A 27,098-nucleotide genomic window follows, 5' to 3' on the forward strand; every position below is an offset into this window, starting at 1 on the left:
GTACATTTAGGTTGCTTCTATGTCTTGGCTATTGTAAATAGCGCTGCTTTGAACATTGCGGTAACTTTTTTTTTTTTTTTTTTTTTTGCGGGACGCGGGCCTCTCACTGTTGTGGCCTCTCCCGTTGAGGAGCACAGGCTCCGGACACGCAGGCTCAGCGGCCATGGCTCACGGGCCCAGCCGCTCTGCGGCATGTGGGATCTTCCCGGACCGGGACACGAACCCGTGTCCCCTGCATCGGCAGGCGGACTCTCAACCACTGCGCCACCAGGGAAGCCCTGCGGTAACTTTTTGAATCAATGTTTTTGTTTCTTTCAGATATATATCCAGGAGTGGAATTGCTGGGTCATATGGTAGTTATATTTTTAGTTTTTTAGAAACCTCCATACTGTTTTCCACAGTGGTTTCACCAATTTACATTCCCACCAACAGTGCACAAATGTTCCCTTTTCTCCACATCCTTGTTAACATTTGTTATTTGTATTGTTTTCGATGATAGCCAGTCTTACAGGTGATATGGTAGTTTTGATTTGCATTTCTCTGATGATTAGTGATGTTGAGCATCTTTTCACGTGCCTGTTGGTCATCTGCATGTCCTCTTTGGAGATCTGTTTATTCAGGTCTTCTGCCCATTTTTTAAGCAGCTTGTTTGTTTGTTTGTTGCTATTGAGTTGTATGAGCTGTTTATATATTTTGAATATTAACCCTTCATCGGTCATATAATTTGCAAATATTTTCTCCCATTCTGTAGATCGTCTTTGTTTTGTCGATGGGTTTCCTTTGGCATGCAAAAGCGTTTAAGGTTAATTAGGTCTCACTTGTTTATTTTTGCTTTTATTTCCTTTGCTCTAGGAGACAGGGATTTGATAGGGATTCCGTTGAATCTGTAGATTGTCTGGGGTAGTGTGGTCATTTTAACAATATTAATTCTTCCAATATAAGAACATGATATATCTTTCCATCTGTGTTGTCCTGTGGGCTCTTTTGCTTCATTTCCCTCTGCAGCTTTTCTCTGCCTTTGAGTGAGGATTTGCAGTAGAATTGAAAATGCATTGGGCAGAGAGAACACACCAGTTCTCTTCCTGGTTCTGAGGCACAACCAGCAGGATGAGCTTCGGCCGCTGTCACAGCCTCTCAGAACCCGTCTTCCCCTATAATGAGCGTTAGTACTGACACCCGCCTCCTCTCAGGGTGGTTGTAAGGACCCCCAGTCACGGCTTTGAGTGAGCTCAGTCAGTGCAGACCCAGCCAGTCTGTCATTTCTGGGTGTCTCCTCTGCAGCCTGGTCTGCCAAGTGGCCACATCCCAGCACCCCTGCAGTCATGGTTAGAACGCCTCTCTCAACAGGCTGCAAATGATCACCCAGGAAAGGAACCCAGAATCCCCAAAGCAAGTCACTCAGCTGGCCATTGCCGCTCCCGCTAAGGAGGGAGGCCTGGTGAGGGGCCGGACCGTGAATAGCACAGCATCCTGTGCCCCAGACCCACGTGAGGTTCCCTCAAGAGTTGTGTCAATAAGGTCCATTTTCCGAAACAGCTTTTCTGTTCTTATTATAAAAGTCACATCTGCTTCTTGGTGAAAACTTGGAACATGTGGGAAGTCTACAGAAATAAATCAAATCTAAAATCCCATCCCCAGGACTTCCCTGGTGGTGCATTGGTTAAGAACCTGCCTGCCAATGCAAGGGACACAGGTTCGAGCCCTGGTCCGGGAAGATCCCACATGCCGTGGAGCAACTAAGACCCTGCACCATAACTACTGAGCCTGCGCTCTAGAGCCTATGTGCCGCAACTGCTGAGCCCACGTGCTGCACCTACTGAAGCCCAGGCGCCTAGAGCCCGTGCTTCACAACAAGAGAAGCCACTGCAATGAGAAGCCCGCACGCTGCAATGAAGAGTAGCCCCCACTTGCTGCAACTAGAGAAAGCCCGTGCGCAGCAACAAAGACCCAACTCAGCTGTTTAATTAATTAATTAATTTTTAAAAAATAAAATAAAATCCCAAACCCCAGGTTCCACAATGATGTCAGATGCAACTTTGCTTTCTTCCCTTGTCACCACGTGGACAGGACTTTCCAGTGTATGTAAGACTGTATTGATGCCACTTTATTTTTAAATTTTATTGAAGTATAGTTGACTTACAACGATGTGTTAATTTATGCTGTTCAGCAAAGTGATTCAGTTATACATGTATATATATATTCTTTTTCACATTCTTTTCCATTGTGGTTTATCACAGGTTATTGAATATACTTCCCTGTGCTATACAATAGGACTTTGTTGTTTATCCATTCTATATATAATAGTTTGCATCTACTAATCCCAAACTCCCAATCCTTCCCTCTCCCACCTCCCCTCCCGCTTGTCAACCACAAGTCTGTTCTCTGTGTCTGTGAGTCTGTTTCTGTTTCTTAGATATGTTCATTTGTGTTATAGTTTAGTCTCCACATTTAAATGATACTATATGGTATTTGTCTAGGTCCATCCATGTAGCTGCAAATGGCATTATTTCATTCTTTTATATGGCTGAGTAGTATTCCATTGTGTGTGTGTGTGTGTATCTCCCCACCACATCTTCTTTATCCATTCATCTGTCGATGGACATTTAGGTTGTTTCCATGTCTTGGCTATTGTAAATAGTGCTTCTTTGAATATAGGGGTGCATGTATCTTTTCAAATTATAATTTTGTCTGGGTATATGCCCAGGAGTGGTATTGCTGGATCATATGGCAACTCCATTTTTAGTTCTTTGAGGAACCTGCATACTGTTTTCCATAGCAGCCATTGGTATGTTTTCCATACCAATTTACATTCCCACCAGCAGTGTTAAGACGATTCCCTTTTCTCCACACTCTCTCCAGCATTTATTATTTGTAGACTTTTTGATGATGGCCATTCTGACCAGTGTGAAGTGATACCTCACTGCAGTTTTTATTTTCATTTTTCTAATAATTAGCGATGATGAGCATCTTTTCATGTGCCTACTAGCCATCTATATGTCTTCTTTGGAGGAATGTCTATTTAGGCCTTCTGCCAATTTTTGGATTGAGTTATTTGTTTTTTGTTGTTGAGTTGTATGAGCTGTTTGTATATTTTGAAAATTAGGCCCTTGTCGTTGATGCCACTTTCAATAACTGCATAGTGCTGTGCTTTATAGAATAATTTACTTAGCCATCATTATTGGACATTTTGATTGTTTCCAACTTCTCATTATTAATCTGTGTTCAAGACTGTATTGCATAAATCGTGTCTCAGATTTTTCTTAGCTTTTTATTGAGAAATAATTTCAGACTTAACCAAAAAAAAAAAAATTAGTAAAAATAGTACAAAGAGCTCCCATATGCCTTTCAATCAGTCTTTCCAAATGTAAACATTTTATAAAACCATAACACAAATATAAAAACCTGGAAATTTACTGATACATACCATTAACTAATCTATATACTTTATTCAGAGTTCTCCAGTTGTCCCACTAGTATCGTTCTCTGTTCCAGGATGCCACATTGCATCATTTGTCCTGTGTCTTTAGTTCCTCCTCAGTCTTTCTCTGTCTTTCAGGAACCTGATCCTCTTTCTAGTTGAGGTTAAATTCACATCACATAAAAGCAACCATTTTAAAGTGTGTGGTTCGGTGGCATTTAGTACGTTCATAATATTGTACAACCACTACTTCTGTCTGGTTCCAAAACAATTTCATCAGACTTTGATCCTGTTGGAGATATTCTGTGGAATATCCTGACATCTGCATTTGTCTGATGTTTTCACATAATTAGATTGAGATTATGCCTTTTGGGCAGGAAAACCAGTGAAGTGATGTTCTGTCCTTCTTGGGGCACCGTATCGGAGGGCACGTGATGTTGATACATTTCATTATTGGTGATGTTAACTTCAATTGGTTAAAGTTATATCTGCGAAGTTTCCTTACTGTAAAGGTACTGTTTTACCCTCGGTAATTAGGAAGTATCAGAGATCAGGTTCTTTAACCTACCATTTTTCCAAAAGCCAAGAAACTTAAACCTCTGAGATGGTGTGGGAAGAAAGAGTGGTGGAGAGGAACTGGCCCAGGTGTGGCCAGATCTCAGTCTGTACGTGTATCTCAGTTTCTCCTTCTGCACAACAGAAAGAATTATGCTCGTTATGTAAGGATCTTGTGTGGAAAAGAAGAGAAGACCTAGAACTAGGTACTCAGAGGTCATTCCGAGGTGGAAAGTGCTGTCAGTGAGCAGTACCTGTGCCTGGGAAGCCCACGACAAATCTCCTTGGCTTCCAGAAGAGATGGAGGAGGCAGAGCCCCAGTGGGGGTAAAGCCTCTGCAGAGGGTGTGGTGGGCCTGGAGAGGCCTGGCCTGGCTGTGCCTTTAACTCCTTTGGCTACTCCCCCTTCCCAACACCCTCTTCTGTGGCCTGGCGCAGCCGACACCCAGAGGCAGGTGAGTGGGCAGCTCAGGAGAGGCCACAGGGCATGTCTACTGCATGTGCAGTTTCGACGCCAGCCTTTGCCCCCTCGCAGCGGCCCCGCGCGCCCTCCAGCTGCCCGCTGCATGTTGGCACTCGCTGTGCACACCTCTGCTTCCTCACCTCACGCTTCGTGTGTCTCCTGCTCTCCCCCTTAACCGCATCATCCTCCTTCGTGCTGGGTTTGCTGCGCCTGCTGTAGGGGGAGTGGCCCAGGATACTTGGGGAGGGGTTGTCTTTCTGGGTGGTCTCCGGACAGGTGGCCCAGCTCATGCCTGCAGAGGCCTGAGATGTTACTCCTTGGCCCTTAGCCACTGGGCAGCCTGGTCACTGCGCAGCAGTGGGGTAGGGGTGCTCTCCGAGTTATGACAGTAACACCCAAACTTAGCTCCCGTTCTATAGATACTAGAATCCCTGAGTCAGCTCGGAGGTGTCCTGCCTTGTGGCTAAAAATTGGTCCATTCCCACTTGCTCCTGTGGAAGGAAAGGAGGGCAGTTGGTGGGAAACACAGGCCCTGCTTGCTGTGCTGCTCCGAGCCCCTCCCCACCCTCTGGGAGCCCCTGGCTCTGGGCCTTGGTGCTCTGCTGTGCCGGGACCTGGGGTGTGTTAGATGGCGCACGGCTGTCCCACGCTGACCCTCTTTATCCCATTGTCCCTCCAGGGCATTGAGCGCCTCAAACGAAAGCACCAGCCCAGGGAACGCACAAGCAGCTGGAAGTCAGTCAAAGAGACCTTTGGTGGGGACTTTTCCCTGAACTGGTTCAACCCCTTCTCCGGACTGCGTCATCCAAAGCCTCTCAGTGACAGTGACTGGGTGCGACAGGTGGCATCGCTGTCAGACACTGAGAACACAGAAACAACAGAGGAGCACTCAGAGCAGAGGAAGGACGAGGACTCTGTGGAGGTGATAGATGAATGATACTGTGGGGAGAGGGCCAGGCACCAGGCAGCCGCATCATCCTACGTGCCGGCGTCGTCGCCACAGGGCTCCTGCGCACCACTCGCTCCCCTGCACCCGCTGCTCCCTTCACACCACCCCCTCGGCCTTGCCGTCCTCTGACCCCTCCTCCCTCTCCCCACGTTGGACCAGGTCGGGGATGGGGGTGGACTAGGGGTGACAGAGGAAGATGAGAAACTTGCTCTGAGCTCATCTGCCCATGAGGGATTGTCAGGAACCATTCTCCGAGGCTGGGCGCCCTTCACAGCCTGTGCACCCTCACCCAGCAGAGGAAGCTCTGAATAGGGCAGCCCGGGGGCAGAAAAGAACTGGCCTCTGTCCTTTCTTGGGAGGTCTGTCTTCTCTTGAGAAGGTTGGGGCCCAGGCTCCTGGCTTTTGAGAACTAAGGCTGTGTGGTTGTGATGGAAGAACAGAGCAGGGCTGGCCTTGGGAACCTGGGGTGGGACACTGGCATCAGGAGAGATGGACCTGGAAAGGCTGAAAGGATTCTGGTCACTCCCCCGAAAGGGCTTCCCCCTGGTGCCTGCCTAAACTAGAAGAAAGACATGGCGGCCTCAGCTACCTTCAGGGCTCAGGCTTGGTTTGGGAGAAGACTCCAACAGCAGGCTATACACACACACACACGGGACATGCCGAGGTTGGAAGCAAGCCTGAGTTATGACAGTAACACCCAAACTTAGCTCCCGTTCTATAGATACTAGAATCCCTGAGTCAGCTCGGAGGTGTCCTGCCTTGTGGCTAAAAATCGGTCCATTCCCACTGGCGGGTCGGGAGGAAGAACCTGTTTAGAGCTACCGGAACTCTGACCTCCCCTATGAGAACTGCATTTAACTGTCCGTCCTGGAGGGAGTCTAACCACCCACATGGGCAGAACTGACCAGAAATCTGGCCTGAATGTTTTAGGCCAGTTCTCCCAAGACAGTGCCCGTCGTGTCTCTCTGAAAGGATGGGTGGTGGCCAGGGCCTGCAGACTGAAACAGCCCCCCGCCACACACACACACACACCCTACCAGAGAGGGCATCTCTGGTGGGTCCCTGTGCTGCGGCCCACAGCTCTGCTTCCAGGCCAGCCCTATGGGGCCACCAGCACTGGTGAGATGAGGTGGTGGGCAAGGCAGACGTGGGGCACCCCTTGGGATGTCTTCTTTATCCCAAAGGTCAGGAAGGGGCACCCTTGTTTAACACCCTTCTTTTCCTGGGTCTGGTCCAAGTCAGGACCCCTCTGGCTGGCCTGCCCCCTCTGCACCCCGAGGTGGAGGCCCACAGGGTCACAAAGGCAGCTTTATTCCTGGGGATCAGGGAGTGAATGGGAGGTACAGAGGGATGGATCTTACCTCCTTGGCCATGAGAGAAAGGAACTGAAGCAACAGGATCAGCAAATTCACAGACCACATCTAGGGCCACATCCAAGATGGTTCCCAAGGGAAGGCCTTCCTGAAAAGGGGACCTGGGGTCCAGCAGCATGTCTGGGGAGCACAGGGCTGGCTGTCCTCACCGCGTGTGAGCTGGGAGTGCTCAGCAGGGTAAGGGCCTGGGATGGGCCTGCCTGGTATGAGGGGTAGGGGTGCTCTCCGATCACTCCCAACGCTGCCTGGAGGTTCAGGTGTGAGAGTGAGAGTGAAATGTCTGGATGGGACCAGGTGAGGAGGCTGTGGCTTCCTTGGAGAAGGTTCAGGGGCTGTATGGAGGGAGCAGGTATGCAGGCTCCCTCACCAGGAGAGGTGGGGCCGTTCACCATCTTCCTCCCTCCCTCCCTCATCCCCCCACCCCCGCATTGGCCCCCTTGAAGGTTCCTGATTTTAACTTACCAACACCATCAGTCATCAAGTAGGAGGGACCACTGGGCCATCCGCCGCCACCAAGGGGCTGGGGCTCCTTCCACATGGAAGACTGGACATGGCTACTACACTACAGGTGCCTCGAAGGCTCACCAACCATGGGGAAGCGCAGGGGCTGTGAAGTTGGGTTTTACGTGCCATAGTTTCAAGTTGCCTGAAGTTGTCGAAAGTCAAAGGTGAACAGACAGCACTTGGCCCTCAGTCCTGCTTCTGGTTTGGCAGGCAGGCCCAGGCCCAGGCCCGGTGTGTGCAGAGATCCGAGGGAAAAGCCCCGTCTACCTGCTCTTCCTGGGGTAGGACCCCCTCAGGGAAGGAAGAGGGGTGGGATTTCAGGCAGGAGGAGGAGTGAGGAGAGAATATATTTCCAGCAGGCCCAGCCCAGTTCTGGCAGAAGACTCTACTTGGCTGGTGCTTCCAGGGCTGATGAACTCTGGGGCTGAAGAGGTGGTCCCTCCTCACGGGGCAAGTGGGCAGCAGCTTCTGATAGCCTGTGTCTCCAGGGAGGGACTCTGTGGCTGTGGACGCCTTTGGTTCTGACTGCAGGTAGTGGTGGCCCTGCTCTTTGAGGCCACGACTCAAGGCAGGGAGGTGAGGTTCTGTGGCCCAGGCTGGGCGTTTCTAGCTGTCAACAGGCTACCCTGTGATTCCACGTGACCCGGCCTAGTGGGTCCTGCTGCCTGTGATTTGTGTTGGCCTTTGAACGCTAACTTTCACCCAGCTGGCTCTTGAATCTGCCCTCATGTGAGTAATCAAATCTAATCATCTGAAATCTAATGAGTAATAAAATCTAATTATCTGAAAGCTAATCCCAAAGCAGGAAATGCTGAAACGCTCAACCAAGGCTTAGAGCCAGTCAGAGCTGCTGCCTCTTTCCAAGGCATCAGGCAAAGGCTAGTTGTCACGAGAACAGTCTTCTCAGCATGAACCTCTTTCACCTGATTGGAACTAAACTTGATAAATTTCTCAAGTCCAGCTATTGTTGGGATGCCTTTTATTTGGAATCTAACGGTCTCACCTGGCTTCACCGTCCTGGAAAATTCAGACACACAGACATGCATCCGGCTGAGGATGTTGCAGGAGAGGGGAAGTAAGCTGTGTGAGAAACCAGGAGTCCCAACCTCAGCTCAGCCTCTTTGAAGGGTCCTGGCCATTGCTGGACACAGCACGTAGGCATCCATGCTGGGTGCTGTGAGAAGCACCTAGGGAGCTTTTGATGAATACTGATGATTAAACCCATGCTGGAGAGTCAGATGCAGCCTGTCAGGGTTGGAACATGGCACCGGGGCGGGGCAGGGGTGCCAGTAGCATCTCAGCTGTTGGCAGCACTGTTTATAAACTGACAAGCTAAGGACAAGTTTAACCTCTGACTTGCTGTGTCTGATCCACAAAGTGATTTTTACAACTTAAATTAATTGCCGCATTTTAAGACCCAGGAGCTTTACATTGTAGAAGAACACACACACTCCTCTAGCTTATTCTGAAAGGTCAGAAGATCCAGAAGTGCGGGGCCCACGTTCCTGCACAGTCTGTTAGATGAGCTGAGTGGCAGCACCCACTCCTGTTTACCACGGTCCTTCCTGTTCCTGTTTGTCCACAACACCCCACTGTCCCCATTGTTACTGTTTGAGTCTGTGCCCCCTGGGTCTATAGGCTTCCTCTTCACTCACCATCACCCTGGGGGAAGACAAAGGGCCAGAAACAAGCATGACCTCTGGAGCCAGACAGACTTGGGTCCTCTTAGGCACTCAGACCATTCTCTGTCCATTTTCCTCTTGCTGTTTGGCCCATTTGACTTTCACGGATGTGCCATGCGGTGAACAGGTATTATTATCCCCATTTTATAGATGAGGAAACTGAGGTTCAGTTTCTGAGGCTAGCTAAAGGCCAGTCCCCTGGCTAGTTAGAATAAACTGGCCCCGGTATGGCACTTACCTGATCTGGGACACAGCTCTGATGCTTTAGGCTCTTTGGGCCTCAGTATTCTCCGATGTAAAGCAAGGTGGTTAAACCAGCTTCCAGGGGCTCTTCCAGCTCTGACATTTCACAAACCCTCCTAGGAATCCTGCCCGCATTTACAGATGTTCTTGCTCCATGGGTATTAGCAACAGTTGTTTCATATGAAATCCAAGAGGAACATCTGTTTTATGATGGATCACAGAAAACGTATCATCTAGCCTCTCGCTACTAAAATGTGCTCTGGGGGCCACACTACTGGCAACACTGGTATCACCTGGGAGCCCTGTTAGAGACAGATTCTGAGCCTCCAACCCCACCTGCTGAATCAGAATACACATTTTAACAATATTCCCCCAGTTAATTTGTCTGTATCTTAAGGTCTAAGGAAAACAGTAGTTTACTGGTTTTTCCTTGGAATATTCAGACACCCTATAAGAAACAGACCATCAGAAACCTTCGTTCAGGAACAAAGCATTAGAGTTTGGTCAAGTCCTTTGCTAGATCTATCAGCGTATCAAAGTCAATAGTTTCCATATAGTCCAGCAAGCAAGTACAAAATACAATGAAAAATATTTCATTCACAAAAGCTATAAATACATCTTGCAAGTAATCCAACTAGGAATGTGCAAATTGTGTATGAACAATAAAACTTTTCTAAATGTAACAAAGAAGACCTGAATAAATGGAACAGTATCCCACATGCCTAGATGGGAAGACTCAGTGTAGTCACTTGGCATGACTCTCCCCCCGATAACTTGGTAAATTCAATGCAGTGCCAATCTCAATCCCAACAGCTTTTAAAAGTTCTATGGACAAGAAAAACAGTGGTGAGGAGCATTTGCCTACTACGTATCAATATGTACTATAGAACTACAATACTTTAGATGGTATGACATTGCAGTAGGAGAAGATAAATAAGCAAATTAAAGAGTCCAGAGACCCAGATGTATGAAAGCAGCATTTCAAAACACTAGGAAATGATAGATTATTTGAGAAAGTTGGAGCTCTATCTACATCACTCCACACGCTAAAAAATTAAATTCCAGGTGCCTAATAGTATAAAGCCAAAAGTTTTAGAAAAAGCATAGAAAACACATTCTTGGGGTGACATGAAACCCAGTATCCCTAAAGGAAGGAATTAACAAATTTGGCTACATTAAAATGGCAAAGTTCTAGTGGTGAAAGGCATTTAGAGGTTAAAAAAAGACTGTGAAATGATTTGCAGCAATAACACTTTTCTGTATAAAGACTACACACAATACGAACAACTTAATGACTCAAAATAGGTAAAGGATATGAACAAGCAATTCACAGGAGATAGTTAACTAACATAAAAATATTCAGCCTCACAAATAGAAATGCAAATTAAAACAACAGTGAAATTATTCAACCATTTATATCGGCAAAAATCAAAAAGATCTGTCGGTGGAGAATAAATCAATGCAATCTCTTCCCAAAGCAATTTGGCATTAGCAAAATGTATCTATATTTTGACCCTATATCCCCCTACTGTGAATTCACATCTCAGAAATACCTGCACACATGAGCAAAGATCTATGTCCTGGAGAGATTTTCTGCACTGTTTGTAAGAACAGCTTAAGTGGACTCACCCTTGGTCAATGGTCTGCAGCAGGGAGACGCCCAGGCTTTCCACAGAGGACTTGGTGTCTGTCAAAGGGATGTGCGGGGCATTTTAGAAGATGTAAGTGCCGATAAGTGGCTGGCCAATTCTGCCTGTGTCAGGCAGCTATGGTGGGGCGGGGATGAGAAGAGGGGGAGAAGGTGTGTGAGTCAGGTACATGTTTTCATGGTAAGTTAAAGCAGAGAAATAGAACCAAAATGATGCGTTATATCAAGCCAGGAAAATGTGTGTGTGTGTGTGTGTGTGTGTCTGTCTGTCTGTCTGAAGGCTTTAGGGGAGAATCTGTTCCATGCCTTTCTTTAGCTTCTGGTGTTGCCAGCAATCATGTATATGTATAAATAACCTGACATCCTGAGCTTTGTCAGACTCTCTTTTAAGGAACTCAAGATATGTCATCCCATGCCAACCAGAGTTCAAGCCTGACCTGTATCTTGGCCTCTTTTCAGCCCTAAGCAGGATCCCTCTTCACCAAACTAAAGACCGTCCTGCACCACCCAGCCCCATCTGCAGCCTGTGGTTCTGAGATGCCCCATCTAGCAAGACAGACGGTTGCAAGGAGCTTCCCCAGAAAGGCCCTTTAAACAAGGAACATTTGTGAGGGAGGATTCCCATAGATGCCCTTCCCGAGCTCCAGGGTTAATACACAGGCTCCCGCCCACCACACCAGGGCTCCCTTCCATACCCTTGGATATCATACCTCCTCACAGACAAGACCCCAAATCCCAAAAGGGGCCTGTCAGTCAAGCTGCCTCACAGAGCAGCCCAGAGAAAGAAGCAGAACTGAAGCTAAGCTCTGTTCTTCCCTCAGAGTGCCCCTACCTCTAATCTGGCCAGAGCACCTGACACTGGTGTAACCACTTCCCCCACCTGGCCCTGGATGAGCCCTCTTCCTCGGACCCACACCTCAGGCCTGGTGCCCCTCCTCCACCCAGGGATCCCCTGGGCTTACATCATGTTTTGCATTTTTCAGGCTTCACCTCATTTGTAACATTCATCCGAATATCTAGCTCTTCCGAAACAGTTCCCACTCCCCACCAACACCCTGTGGTTTCTCCGTGCCTTTGGCAACGCAGATATATTAGCTAAAACCTCTTAATTCCTAAAATACTGTCAGAGCCAATTAAAAGGCAGGCCAGCCAGGCAAAGCGAGAGCGCCTGTTAAAAGGCGCCTCAGGGCTTCCCTGGTGGCGCAGTGGTTGAGAATTTGCCTGCTAATGCAGGGGACACGGGTTCGAGCCCTGGTCTGGGAGGATCCCACATGCCACGGAGCAACTAGGCCCGTGAGCCACAACTACTGAGCCTGTACGTCTGGAGCCTGTGCTCCGCAACAAGAGAGGCTGCCGTAGTGAAGAGGCCCGTGCGCCGCAATGAAGAGTGGCCCCCGCTTGCCGCAACTAGAGAAAGCCCTCGCACAGAAACAAAGACCCGACACAGCCAAAAATAAATACAAAAATAAATGAATAAAAATAAAAGATTACCAAAGAAAAAAAAAGGCACCTCAAACATCCCTGGAACCATGACTGCCTGGAGAGAGGTGCGTTTTCCCAGACTTCTCTCAGGAGGTGGAAGAAATACTCTGCTAAGCCACTTGGGTGAGGGTGGCAAGTGGGATGTGCAGGGCATTTTAGAAGATGTAAGTGCCGATAAGTGGCTGGCCAATTCTGCCAGCGGTAATGAAAGCTGTAATGAAAGACCGCTTTCATTACCGCTTTCATCAGCGGTAGTGAAAGACCGCTAACTGCCTTCCAGGAGGGTGGGCCCCTGTAACTTTTGCATCTTTAGAATTTTGTACAATGTGCAAGTAATTACTTATTCCAAAAATTAAAATGTTAAGAATTTAGTTGACCAAAAATGTAAAAAAAAAAAAACTGTTTGATCCATCACTTCTCCAGAAATAATTATTTGGAAAAGCAAGGTGTCATTTTTCTTAGGAATACAATTGATCTAAAGAATAAGCCAACCAGGGGTCCCTCCAGGATTCTTAGGGCCCCACCCGCAAGCCAAGGCCGAACTCCAGCCAGGAGACCCTTCTGCCTGCAGGTGGCTAACCTCTACAGGGAGCTCAGGGTACTGGAAAGATGCAAACTCCTGAGAGGCGGTCGTTTCCTTGGACTCTAGAATTCCTGCAATTATGAAACTTTTGATGATTGGTTCATCATCAAACATAGGCTGCCCATGTAGGTATTGGAGTCCAAGGGCAGAGTCTCTTCAGGTGCTGCCAAAGAGCTAGAGAGGAGGAGTGTGGTCATTTATTATAGTCCCCCCCAAATGAGTGATCATCAAGCACAGAATTAGATGAAATCTAGATGGATGGAACTGGGTTATTTTGGGTAAGTCTCTTCCTGTCTTTGGAAAACAAGAAGTTGGGCTCAAGGTGGAATAATAATTGGCTGCGTTCTCCAGGCTCCCATCCTGAGTCCATGGAGACATCACAGTTGTTTTGGAGGCTTTCCGCCCATTCTCAACTGCCCTGGGTACCCACAACCCATTGATTAGATTAGGCACTTGAGATAAAATCTTTGCCATCATAAAAGAAGACTTCTAATGACACTTCCAGCACCCCTAATTTCTGAGTCTGTGATAGACCCCAGGCTCCTGGACTAGTAGTCTATTTGGCCCCCATTTTCTCTGTGCCTAGATTCCTTGTAACTACCAGGTGGTAGGTACTTAATAAATGTTTGTTTGTGTTTACTCATATGCACAAGTTTGTTAGTGTATGGAAATAGTCCACAGAGAAGAGGGGCATCTCAGATAGTGGGGACTCTGATCCCTCTTCTTGCCCATGGTTCCAGTACCTTGACCTTGCCTCTGTGTGGTCTTATGAAGGATGCCCAGGCTGGTGGCGTTTTTGCTCGTGTATGTCTGCAGTTCAAGGGAGCCCGAGATGTGACAGTCTTTGGGGTAGCTGTCTGTCTTTCTTTTGAGAGTGATGGTGAACTTGATAGGGTTTCCCAGCAGCACAGGATCTGCCTGGACACACATCTAAAGAAGGTCCTCTTTTTGGGGTAGTTTGTACTCGCTCTCATAACGGCGGAAGGAGAAGGCATGGTCCATGACCTCCCTCTCCTCAGGGGAGCCTGAATGAGACCCAGAAGCAGTTTCCTTAGAGGGCTCCTCCACGGGCCCAATGTCCCAATGCACCCGGAAGCAGAAGCAGCCTACCCACCAGCCTGGACTCCAGGGACATTCCAGGGGCCCAAGGGCTATGAATTCACAGATAGGTGTTCAAATCACCATGCCTGAAAAATAGCACATTCTGACGTCAGTCAGTGGGAATGGCCAAATAAAGACCTCTGAAAATTCACTCCTCCATAAAAGCAATGAGAACATTGGCAAAAATGGTCAAAATCAACTTTTTCAGAACGCTTGAAATTAACCAAAGGCTTGCAACTATCTGAGGAGCATTTATTCTCTGTAACAATACAGTGTTTTATGTTTTTTTTAACTTGCTGATTCCCATCCCTTTCTCCCCAGCTCCACAGTAGCCTTAAAATCCAACAGCACCACAACCATAGTGAAAACCAGCAGCCTCATCACCTCTGAAGGGAGAAGAAGGGGTTGGATCTCCAAATATCCACCACAGGGAACTCATTCTGGCAGTCCCCTGGAAACCCCAACCCATGGGGTTTATCTTTGAGCTGATTCAGAGCTCACTCCTTATAATTTGCCTTAACCCAGAAGCATTTGTCAAAAAAAAAAAAAAAAAAAAAAAGGCATTGTTTGTCATTGAAGTTGCCTAAGGCAACAGTAACAGCTGAGGGAAAAAGCTCACCAAAAAACTTAAAAGGAAAAGCTGAATAACATCCATAGGGGCTTTGAAAAGCTCAGACAGATTCCTGGGAATCTAGAAAGCCACATGCATGTGTAGGGCTGTGCACATGCCCAGGAAAGACCTAGAAGGCCATAAGCTGTTACCTCTGACTGACCCTGAGTCCCTGCACAGGCAGGAAGTGAAGGGTAAGGCAGAGTTGAAAACTGCCTGCCAGAGCACTAAATGTGTACCCCAAATTTACACAGAGCTACTTGGCAAAAGCTAGGAGACTTACCAATCCAAGACGTTTATGGAAATTCCTGTCCAGTCATTAGCTGACCACTGAGCAGAGACTTCAGCGGCCACGTACAACAAAGAATACAGACTTGGCAGAACTCTGTCAAGAAAGTTACCAAACAAACAGCAACAGCAAACAAACAAAACACACATTGGGGGGCGGGGGGCAAGGGGCACGTGGATAGCAGAGACCTCAGAAAAGAAAGTAGCAGATGGGGAAAGCAGAGGCAGAGGTCTGGAGTGGGGAAGCCATTTAAGGGAAGAGGGAGCAGCACAGTTGGGGTGTAAAGTCAGGAAAGGAACTGGAGGCTGACTCTGCAGGGGCTGGAAGGCCAGGTGAGGAACTGCTATTTCATTTGGGGAGCACTGGGAAGCACTGAAGGTCATAGCAAGTTGAATCGGCTGGTCAGATAATACAAAAATCTCAATGAGGACATTTTTAAAAAGAGGTGCAAGGCCTGCTTGCCTCTCCCCAGGCCTGAAAGCCCTACTTAAAGAAAGACTGACACAAAACCAACAAGAATACACTCTGATGGGCAGAGACATGTCAGATGGAATCTCAGTCATGCTAGAGATGGCTCGCCTGTCTCATTCAGGTAGGTGTCTACCGTGAGGCTATTTTCAGTGTCACGGGCTGAATCATAGGCGGTCATGCTGCGTGCTGGGATGCCCAATACTCTCAGCTCTGAGATGACACCAGTCAGGGGTGATCAGCCCCACCCTTGGTACTTCTCCCTTTGGCCCCTGGTTTCCCGAGGGGGGATGGTCAGTGCCCACCCCCAGCGGAACAAGGTGTTGGCAGCCTAGCCCAGCCTGGCCACACAGCCCCCAGTGCGGCCCCACAGAGCATCTCAGAACATGGGGAGGGTGCAGTTGGACCAGGACAAAGGGCCAAGGAGCGTACCAGCCAGCTGACCTGAGGCACATGCTGACCTCTCTGTGCCTCAGTTTCCTCCTCTGTAAAATGGTAATCATTAGAACCCCTACCTTTAGGGTTGTTCTGCAGATGACATGTTTATGTTTTCCTCCTGTCCCAACTAGTGGCCCCGGCCTGTCAGTGCCTCCTGGACCCACGCATCCACAGAGCAATGGGTGGCGGGGAGGGATGGGGAGTGATGCTGGGCTCCAAAGATGTTCATGCTTTCAAAAATCCTAATGGGCGGTGTTATATTTCCTACGGAACAAAGCGAATTCCTCTTCCCAGGTGTGGTAGGCAGCTTCTAAGAGGGCCCCCAGTAATGCCCTCCTCCTCCCTGCAGAAGCCCCTCTCCCAGAATGTGGACTGGACCCAGTGACTCACTTCTAGACAACAGAGCACGGCAAAGTGATGGGATGTCACTTCTGAGACGAGGTTACAAAGAGGCTGCAGCTTCCATCCTAGGGTCGCCCTCTCTCGCTTACTGGCTCTGACAGTAGTCAGCTACCTGGTGTGAGCAGCCCTGTGGAGGGGCCCACATGGTGAGGAACTGATGTCCCTGCCCTGAGACTGCCAGCAGCCAGGTGTGAGCGCCTGCGCCCAACCCAGTCGAGAGCCCCAAGAGGCCTGCAGTCTTTGAAGGACCCTGAGCTAGAGCACCGTGCCTGGATTCCTGACCCGCAGACACTGCAAGATAATAAGTATTTGTTGTGTTACGGCCCTACATTTGGGGGTAACGTGTTACATGGCAGCAGATAACCAACGCGCCAACTGCTCATCCAGTTCCCCTGCCCAGGGTGGGAGTGCTAGTCAGGCAGCCGTGACCAGAAGCCCTGTTGTGGCCACAGATTCACAGTAGCGCCTGCAGGCGCACAGACAGCAACATATTTCTAGGGGTGAAGGAGCAACAGTAACCAGGGACCCAGGAGGGGAAAAGTTGTCAGGCCTACAGTGGAGGCCTCCAGAGTCAGCTTGGGTCCTGAGGTTCCCTCACATGCGATGGAATCTTTTCTAACCTAACCTAACCTCGGAAGTGACTGCCGCAACACCTGGGAGGTCTGAGTGCTCAAGCTTGGGTCACAGGCTAAAGAGGCCAGAGGTCGGGAGGGAGCACTGCCCTGGGAGTCAGTGTTGCTGACTCAACTACCACCTTGCTGTGCAACCTTGGGCCGCCTGCCCCATGTCTCTGGGCTGGTGTCCTCAAAATAAGCAGTGGCTTAGCCCACTGCTTCCCAAACTCCAACACATAAGAATCACCTGGGAATAGGTACACACGTGTCAGGCATAATACATAATACATACTTGTTACATGTTACTGAGTCCTCATATTAACCCAAGGATGAGCCGACAGAAACCCAGAGAAGCTCAGCGCCTCGCCCGGGGTCACACAGCTTGGAAAGAGGGTGCAAGTCCACCCGCACCCCTGAGAACTAGAGCAAGACCAGTACAAGCTTCGCCTGCCAGCAGCCCAGTCCCCTTTCCTCTCCTTCCTCACACTCCAGCCCACCACCCTGTGCTGGAGAACTCGGCCTGGTGGTAAAGGGGCAGAAGCAGGCATATCCTTCCATGAGCACCGTGTGCTCTGTGCCTGGGCCCCTGAGGGCCAGCGAGAGGGCCCCATGGGTACAATACCAGTCACTTACTTGGAACTACCAGGCAGGCCAGGAGGGAGTGGTAGCCCCGACCACGGAGGGGGCATCCCCCTGGGTCAGGTACGCAGTCACAGCCACCCCACAAAGGCGGCATTTAAGACTCACCTAGAGATGAACACAGCTGCCCACCACCCAGATGGCAAGAGCAGCCCCATGTCTCCTGTCTCTCTCTCCGGGCCTTCGAGAGTGTTCCCGGGGTGCTTGCCAGGTTGTCCCGAGGTCTGTGACCCAAATGATTTGCGCAATAAACCCCAGGCGTTATTTGTGTTTGTCCCTCTCATTCTCTCCCACACAGACCGAAGATGAAAAGTGGATTGACTTAATTTCAGATTCCACACAGTGATCAACTTTACAAAACCACCAGTTGTTACGCATGGGTGTAGAATCAAAGAAGACTATCCACCATTATCTGAAAAGGCTATGGAGATATGCCTGCCTTTTCCACCTCCGTATCTGGGGGAAGCCAGATTTTCTTCCTATATTGCAACTAAAACAATGCCCCTGGACAGATTGAATACAGAAGCAGGTAGGAAAATCCAGCTGATTTCTATTAAGCCAGACATTAAAGAGATTTAGAACAATGTAAAACAATGCCACTCTCCTGACATATTTTAGGCTTCCAAAAATAGTTATTTTTCACAAAAATGTGTTTATTTATGTTAATGTGTTGAATTTATTATTCTTTTAGAATCAGTTAAATAAATATATTTTAAACTTCCCAGTTTAAATTTCTGAAACGGTAAATATTTGCAGAAAGAAGCGTCGTGGGACTTCGCTGGTGGCACAGTTGTTAAGAATCCACCTGCCAATGCAGTGGACATGGGTTTGAGTCCTGGTCCTGGAAGATCCCACATTGCTGCGGAGCAACTAAGCCCGTGCGCCACAACTACTGAGCCTGTGCTCTAGACACCATGAGCCACAACTACTGAAGCCTGCGCACCTAGAGCCCATGCTCTGCAACGAGAAGCCACTGCAATGAGAAGCCCGTGCACTGCAATGAAGAGTAGCCCCCCAACGCACCGCAACTAGAGAAAGCCCAAGTGCAGCAACGAAGACCCCACGCAGCCAAAAAAAAGTAAAATAAAATTCCCTTAAAAAAAAGAAGTCATAAACACAAGTGATTTGGGGTCTCAATAGTTTGTAAGAGTGTAAAAGGGACCTGAGACCAAACCATTTGAGAACAGCTGCTCTGGGCAAGGTGGACAGGGGTGACAGCCATCCTGCTGGCAGGACTGAGGGGTTTCCTGGGACAGGACTCTCAGTCCTAAACCCAGGAAAGTCCCAAAGGAACTGGAATAATTTGCTTACCCAACTGGAGCCCAGCCTGCAGGCAGGAAGAGTGAATTCCATGTAAATTCCATGTGAATACCATTTGCAGATGCCGAAGCTGAGGCTTGGAGAGGTCAAGCCGTGGGGTCAGCCTCCAAGCTGCAGGGCTGGGGTTCTGCACTCAAAATAGACTTCAGCAGATGTGGATCTCTTGATAGCTTTGATTAGTCAATCAGGCCTAGCACTGAGGTATAGTTTAAAGAGCTTACAGTCCAGCGGGGTGGGGGGAACCTAATAACTGCTGAGCAATTGGTAAACAGTATAAGACAGCATCAAATTTGGGGCAAAATTACTCTACAGGCTTCTGTATTATCAGAATTTTTTATACTGAGATTCAGTGTATGTATTCTTTGTAATATTATTTATGATTTATTATTATTTGGATTAAAACACTTATGAAGGACTCTCAGAGCTGCTATAGTTCAAACAAGTGGGATCCCTGTAAGAGCTGGGGATCCTGGTCCCCACAGGACCAGGTGCTCATGTTCTGGTCTGGGAAGTGGTATCAGCCGGCGGGGGGGGGGGGGGGGGGGGGGGGGGGGGGGGGGGTTGGGTACTGGGGGTCAGACAGTAAACACGGAACACACGAACACTTTCAGGAATGACTAGTGCTATGAAGAAAAGACAACAGGTGGATGTGAGAGCAGCAGGCTCCTTTGGCTGGGGAGCCAGGAAAAATCTCCCTGAAGAGGAGGCTTCTGATCTGAGACCTGTGTGACCAACAGCAGTGACCAAGCCTTGGCTTCACAGCCAGAGATCTTCCTGGAGGAGGAGAGGCTGGAACTAGGGGTCATGTCCATCCCTATGTGTACTTGATGGGCAAGATGAGGGGATGTCTCTAGGAATCAAGGGGCCCCCCTGCCACTGCTTTCCCCAGAGCAGGCTTTAGGAGAGAAAGGGCAGGGCACCGAACGGCACGTTCATGCAGGGGAGATGGAGGCCATGACTAGGCCTCCCACACCTACCAGAGCACACAGGGTCCTGGACCCTGGCGTGGAGTGCTTCAGCTCCATGGTCTCCAGGAGGCTTTGGCTTGACAGACAAATGCAGCAGTTGTTTTGGGAAATGAAGAAAGAGGCCATTAACAAGTGTTTGTTCCATGTCAGAAACTTAACACATACCCCCTAATTTTTTTTTTTTTTTTTTTTTTTTTTGCTGCACGTATGGCTTGCAGGATCTTAGTTCCCGGACCAGGGACTGACCCCACGCCCTGGGAAAGCGTGGAGTCCTAACCACTGGACCACCGGGGAGTTCCCACATACTCCCTAATTTGCACTTCACAACCACCCTGTGGGACCACTCATCTCCCAGCAAGGAACTCTGCCCACAGGCTCACAAAGAAGTCTCCCACAGCATGGAAAACCAGAAACCACTTAAAGGTCTATACCCAAGGCAGCCATTAAGTAAACCCACAGAGCCATGGGGTGGAATATTACACAGCCATTATAAAGATGTACCAGCAGAGTTTTTAATACCACGGAGAAAATCCCTTTGTGATCAAGATAAACAAAACAGACTACAAAGTTGTGCACGTATAACATTATCTCAACTCTGTAAGCATGAATTAGTAATAGAAAAAGAATGACACACACTAGAACATGAAGTATTTATCACTGAGGGAGGAGATTATGATTTAATTTCTTTCCATGTCTCTGTATCTTCTAAGCCTTCTAGGTCTTCTGTGATAAACATATGTGTTACTTTTTTTTTTTTATGTGTTACTTTTTGAATTCTATTGATATATTTATTTTAAACCACTTTATCAAGATATAGTTTGCAGCCCATAAAATCCACCCTTTAAGCTGGATGATTCAATGGTTTTAGTATATTTACAGAGTTGAAATACCTGTGTTATTTTTGTAATCTGAGAGGGAAACTACCAAAATAAAAGGAATAGCTAATAATCTTCATTCTTCAGAGAGTCTGGGAAAGTTCCATGGTCATAATTCTTTGAGGTTGTTAAAGTTACCCCTTGATTTTCTCAGAGGGGCAATTACCTAGGATTCAGGTGATCCCTTCTTCCGCACACTGCTGTGGTCCTCATTCTGTTTCCTTCCTCTGGTGACTGCTCCCCCACCAACTCGCTACCTGCTCCCCACCTCCTGTGCTAACCACTTCCTCCCATTTTGTTTCCCTCCACCCCCTCACCTGTAAGTAGTGATGGTAACCGCCCCCCAGGGATGGAGTGATGGTAACTGCCCCCCAGGGATGGATTCACAAGAGGATGCTTGTGAAGCACTTTGCAGAGTACACACAGCAGGCCTCACTCATGGGGGTCCCCCCTCTGTTGTCCCCATTTCCATCCTATCCTAGGCATCCAGACCCAGGGAGGGGAGGGGCAGCCAAGCAGTTGTGTAGAGTATGGCATTTTCCAGAAGTTTTTTTGTTGCAAAAGGTGGTGAGACAAAAGGCTGGAAGTTTCTGGTGCCATAAGTCCTCGCCACTGGATTTGTGCATTTAGAGCCATGGAGCCCTTCCTCCTTCCACATTGTTGCTCTGCCTCGTGGCTGCACAGAGACATTCATTCTTCCACGGAGCAGAGGTCTCCAGACCAAAGTCTTCTAGAAAATCTCCCTCAAGTTTTAGAAGTTCTTGGAATTCCCTTCTGGTCCAATGGTTAGGACTTTGTGCTTTCACTGCCACAGGCCCGAGTTCAGTCCTGGTTAGGGAACTAAGATCCCACAAGTTGTAAGGGGTGGCCAAAAAAAAAAAAGTTCTAGAAATTCTTTATTTTTGTCAACATTTCACTTGTAATGGAGCTTCCTTGTGAATTGTTAGGTGGTTGGTTCGTTGATAAATACACTGTGAAGTGGGGGTGGGGGGTGGCAGAGAGTAGAGGGGGACGGGAAGGCCTTAGGCCCAGCTCTGATTCTGCCACCTGCCTGCATGTTCTCGGGGGGAGGGTTACCCCTCTCTAGGCAAGTGTCACATGTATAGGGTTGGGGTTTGGCATGAGGCTCGCAAACGTTTCTGCATGGGCCTGGCCCAACCATAGGATGACCAATTCATCACCTGACCAAAGTTCCAGGGCTTTTTTTGACAGAGTCGACACAACAGATGTGACAGTAGCCAGTGCCGTGGGGGACGCTCTCATTTCACTCTCTCTCATTAGCCGTGAAAACCACATCCTCTGAAGCAAGGGCACACATGCACATGGGGTTATCATCCACCCCCTGGACACAGGCAGACCTGTCACAGGAGGAAGCTGCCTGGCCTGGGGGAGAGGTGGGGTGGGAGGTCCCGCAAGGTCAACACGAGGGGTTTGAAACAGTGTGCGTTGGGGGGTAAGACATGGGAGGCAAGAGCTAAGACAGGTATCAAAAAGATGCTCGCTTCCTGACCAGCTGTGCGGGACTTCCACTGGGCAAACGTGGGACAGTCTGAACATAAACATAATTAAGAACAAGAATGATTGTAAACCACTGGGAACAAATGAGATCCCTGAGTCCATACAGATAGATTGTTTCATAGATGGATAGATGATTGATAGATTAGACAGACAGACAGATAGACAGATGATAGATTGGTGAAGGGAGGGCTTTGCTTACAGGAGAATACCAGGGCCCAGCAGGTAAGTGTGGAGGGAGAGCTGGAGTTGGAAAATCACTGTGCAACCATCATAGAGAAGGTTGGTTCAGGCATGAGCTGTCAGTGGTTGGTAAATCTAGGTGGGGAGCATTTTCATGAGGACCAGGATATTTGCATGGCTTGAAAGTGTTGCCACAAGACAAGGACTGCTTATTAGTAACAAAGGAAACAATAGTAATTATACAGCAGGGAAATTGCACAACACTTTGACCAAATGATCAAATTTAACATTCCCAATGAGGGGCAGGTGGACACTGTGTGCCACCAGATGTAATGTCCTGAGAAGGACACAGCGTCACTTATGTAATATTCCAGGCAGGGAGGCATAACCTGAATCTAAAGATCATGAATCATCAGGACTTCCCTGGTGGTCCGGTGGTTAGGACTCCTTGCTTCCACTTCAGGGGGCACAGGTTCGATCCCTCGTCATGGAACTAAGATCCTGCAAGCCGTGCAGCGCGGCCAATAATAAATATTAATTAAACAAACAAACAAATAAAAACAAAAAAATCATGAATCATCAGACAAGCCCCCAATGAGGAATATTCTAGTGAAAAAAAAAAGGGGGGGGGCCGAGGGGGTCTATTACTCAAAAATGTCCATATCAAAAAAGACTAAGGCTGAGGAACAGTTCCAGGTTAAAGGAGGTAAAGAGACAGGACAGCTGAACACAGTATGTGACCCTGGACTGGATCCTGTACTGGAGGGAAAAAAATGTTATAAAGAACATGATTGCATCAACTGACTAAGTTGGAATTCCAGTAAGTAGATTAGATACAGTGTTATGTCAACCCTGAATTACTGAAGTTGATAACAGCAGTGTAGCAAGAGAATATTCCTATTCTTAGGAAGTACACACTGAAATATTTTTCGTTAAAGAGCAACAATGTATGTAACTTACTCTCACATGGTTCAGAAATAAAGTGTGTGTGTGTGTGTGTGTGTGTGTGTGTGTGTGTGTGTGTGGAGAGAGAGAGAGGAAGAGAGAAAATGATGAAGAAAATAGGATCTGGATAAAGGGCATATGGATGTTCTTTATACCATTTTTGCCTACTTTTCTGCAGCTTGAAATCATTTCCAAACAATAAATAAATAAATAACCAGCTCCCTGGTTTCTAGCTTATACACCTGAGTTTTTAACTCCAAGTGGCTGTAGCAGTGCGGGTGTGGAGAAGGTCTGGTAACCAACGAGCACATGTGAAGCTGTGGCGAGATGCCCTGCCCAGCAGCCACGGGAGAGAGGGCTGGTGCTGGTGGGGGAAGGAATGCCCTCCAGTGCCCTTTGCGCGAAGGCTCCCATGGAGCCGCAGGTAGGAAGGGGTTGGGCCAATGAAAACGTGGAGGGGAGAGGGGAGACCCAAAAGAGCAGAGAGTTTTCAGGAGGAAGGAAACACCTGTCAGGATTCAGGCCCTGCGCCCGGAGAAGGCAAGTAAGAAGCTGGGGTGATGCCCCCAACAAGGGCAGCCTCCGTACAGTGGTGGAGGCCAAAACCAAATGGCGGGGGTCAGGCAGGGGAGAAGTGAAACGTCCAAGGAGCTCAGCCACAGAGGGGCTGCTCTAAAGCCGCCCATGATCTGTCCCTGGGTCTGGTCCCTTCACCTAGTTTGAAAGCACCTGGACGGCAAGCAAAGCTCACGGACCACACGAGGCATACAGTAGGTGCTGCTTCTTGCCTCCTCCCATGAGTCTCACCTGACACATTTCCCCAGCTGACCTGAGTTTCACGTTACCCTCACACCATGGGTTGAAAAGAAACCTGGGTACAACATGTTTTCTTCAGACTTGAAGATATGTTTGTTTCCACTTTTCACTAGCAGGTGGTACTTGCCTACGACAGCGTGCGGGGGCTGCCAACCACCACCTTGACCTAAGCAAAGACACGTGACATGGTGGACATATCCCCCTTTGGCCACACCCTGAACTCTACAAAAGCCTCCCAGAAGAATCCATCAGTCCTAACACATCACCCCATCTGGAACAAGTCTCTCTCCCCCAGAGACCAGGAGTGGCCAGGATGGACTGGCATAGCAGACGCCCGAGACAGAAAAGTAGACACGCAAAGCAGGCGGCTTCTGCGAATCCTGCCGACAGGCCTAGACAGACTTGGTTTGAAACCTGGCAGGTGTTTTCCCCTTTCCCCTTTGACCTTTACTCCCTTCACTACAGCATGGAGGGGAAGCCTACCAGGTGGTTGGGACGATTCCATAGATAATATAAACGTAAGGGGCCTGGCCCACCACCTGGCACTTCAGGGGGCAAGTTAAATGTCAGCTGTCTTTTGCAGCAAAAAAAACCCCTCTCTCTCTGTTGTTGGAATACGAGCAGCCTGAGCCCCCCCAGGGTGCCCCAGGCTTTCACCAAGCCTTTGAGGGTAGATAATGACTGGATGGATAGGTAGAAGTTGTTATAGCCACAGTGGCTTGTTGTTGTCACAAAACAGTTCTGTTTGTGACCCAGGATCTCCCCGCCACCAAAACCTGTGAGATGCTTGTTTTTATAAGATATCTTATAGGAGCAGTGGGCTCTCGGTTGCAATCCCAGCTCTCCCTCTTACCAGCTGTAGAACCTTGGCTGGTTACTTAATCTCTTCTGTGCTTCAGGTTTCTCATTTAGACACTTGGAATGACCATAGTGCTCCCCCCACCCCAACAGGACTACGAGATAAACATTTATTAGCTCATTAAATTAACTATTGTTAGTATTTTGCTGGTGGGGAAGCAGGCTCAGAGAGGTGACACAGGAGGTGAAGTGGGGACAGAACTCCCCTGACACAACTCCGCCTGCACCACTCTGGCTCCCTGCACCCCCCACACCTGCAGCAAAAGGAAGGCGCTGAGCCCCTGCCCCCAACCCACCAGGCAGCTGACCCACACGACTGATCCATGCGGGGCCTAGACTCCGTGAGGGGCATGTCCTGGCACCAGCAGAACTGTGACAGTGTCCCCATTCCGCTAAGTCACAGGGCAGACCTTAATTTTGCCTTCCCGGCTGCATCCCCATCACCACCCACAGTAGGCCCTCCTTGATGTTACAAAGGAGTGCAGGTGACCTTCCAGGATATGGGAAATGTTATTCACCTTGACCTGGGTGGTGGTTCCATGGGTGTATTTATATGTAAAAACTCATCATAGGGACACTTAAGATATGCATCCTTTATATGTGTTGTACAGCAATAAAATTTTTTAAAATAATACTTTGTTGAATGAAGAAATGCAGCTCCCTTCCCCATCCCACTTCCACCTCTCAGGCATAACCATGAAGGCAAATTTCCCACCAGACAGAGACTTCCAAATGAAAGGAAAATTAAATCAACGGCCTTTTCCTGGGAAGATTTTCATGAATCCCTGGAAAACACTCAGATGCTGCAAAAATCAGGGTTGGGAGTCTGGGATCTGGACTGGAGGCCAAGGAAGGAAGAACACACAGGCCAGCAGTTGGCCCACTTACCTCCTCATTTCCAGCTGCAAATTCTGCTTCTGAAGAAAATCCTGGAATTAACCTCACAATTAAAGTTCTGGGGATTTATCCTAAGGAAATATTCACAGATTAGTCCAAAGATCTGGCTGAGAGAGGGTTTATGACAACCCTGGGAAGACTGGACAACTGTAAATCCTCAGAGCCCCCAAGAGGAGATGGGCCGATCGGCCACCATGAGCCCACGTGCCAGAGCAGGAAGCTGCCACGAACAGTTCTCTTGTAGGGGAACCACTGAACGAACAGGAGCTTTCACAGTATCTTATAACGTGAATGAAGTGAGAGGCAAAACACTTCTACTTCCGTATCTAACCATTATCGAGTCATAGAGAAAAGCCTGGAAGCAAGGATTGACAACTGTTCATTGGTGGGATGATGGGTTATTTTTATTTACTTCTTGCTTGTTTACTCCAATGAACATTGTCCCTTCTGAAATGAAAAGGGGAAGAGGTGAGATGTAGGAGGTTTGACCACAGTCAGAGCTGCTAAGAGCCTCGGGGAGGGTGCGGGAGCAAATGCTGAGACGTTTGGAGACACAGCCCCTGCTACACTCTGCTGGGGGTTGGTCTTCAGCACCGTTATTGACTGAATGTCCTAGAACATCCCTGAGAGGTTTAGGCCTCTTGGACAGGAAGTGAAAGTGTCACCGTGGGTGGGCGGCCTCCCCCTAAAAGCAGATGGCCCACTGGGTCTGGGTTCAGGTGTTGAAGGCATCATGGGAGTGAATATTCAGCACGGCAAGGAAAGGGCTCCTCAGATTAGGCAGGGACCGGCCAGAAGCCAGCCAGCCACTTACGCAACAGCCTGGGGGCCCTCACCTCCACACTGGACTCATTGTGAATGGCTGCCTGCCAGGGACATCTGTCTGATGATCTCGGGTCCAGCTCCATCATGATGTTGTTGGAAACACCAAGATTCAGCCCTGGAAACACCCGAGGGGCACAGAGTCTTGATGGTGGCCCCCAGAGAGGTTCCCTCGCTTCAAGACACGTGCTGCCCCCTCAGCCCAAGCCTCAGCTCCCAGCCCCCTTCGAGCCTCCTCACTTGTGTCCTCTGCCTCTTGGAGCCCTGCGTCCAGCTCTGCAACCTGCCGCCTTTCCCCATCCAACTGCCCTCGCCCGCCAGGGCCGCAAAGCCTCCCTCTGCCCCGAGTGTCCAGTTTTCATTTTCTGCTCAACTTGGATGAATCTCCTCTGCCTCCTGTTCTCCACGGCCTCCCTGTTCACCACAACGGAACCCAGGC

The 27,098-nt window shown here is 48.8% G+C and overlaps 2 protein-coding genes across 3 annotated transcripts in view; one reads left to right on the top strand and one right to left on the bottom strand.

The window, feature by feature from the left end:
• Positions 1–8,221, top strand: part of ZDHHC3 (zinc finger DHHC-type palmitoyltransferase 3) — a 56,182-nt gene extending 47,961 nt beyond the window's left edge. For both annotated transcript variants that reach the window (XM_032647340.1, XM_032647335.1), the window contains one exon: positions 5,115–8,221. In XM_032647340.1, the coding sequence (XP_032503231.1) occupies positions 5,115–5,372 (258 nt within the window). In that variant the 3' untranslated portion in view covers positions 5,373–8,221. The remainder of the gene's footprint in view (positions 1–5,114) is intronic.
• On the bottom strand, positions 8,004–25,328 carry TGM4 (transglutaminase 4). The gene is given in 11 exon segments (XM_032648886.1): positions 8,004–8,278; positions 10,816–10,952; positions 11,322–11,380; positions 12,809–13,012; positions 13,015–13,062; positions 13,643–13,924; positions 15,414–15,473; positions 15,476–15,580; positions 24,112–24,136; positions 24,139–24,248; positions 25,253–25,328. Coding segments are annotated over 11 exon segments (1,344 nt in total). The 3' UTR covers positions 8,004–8,040.
• Positions 25,329–27,098: the final 1,770 nt, after the last annotated feature.

The sequence above is a fragment of the Phocoena sinus genome, chromosome 11, assembly GCF_008692025.1.
Source record: "Phocoena sinus isolate mPhoSin1 chromosome 11, mPhoSin1.pri, whole genome shotgun sequence".
In the NCBI taxonomy this organism is placed as follows: domain Eukaryota; kingdom Metazoa; phylum Chordata; class Mammalia; order Artiodactyla; family Phocoenidae; genus Phocoena; species Phocoena sinus.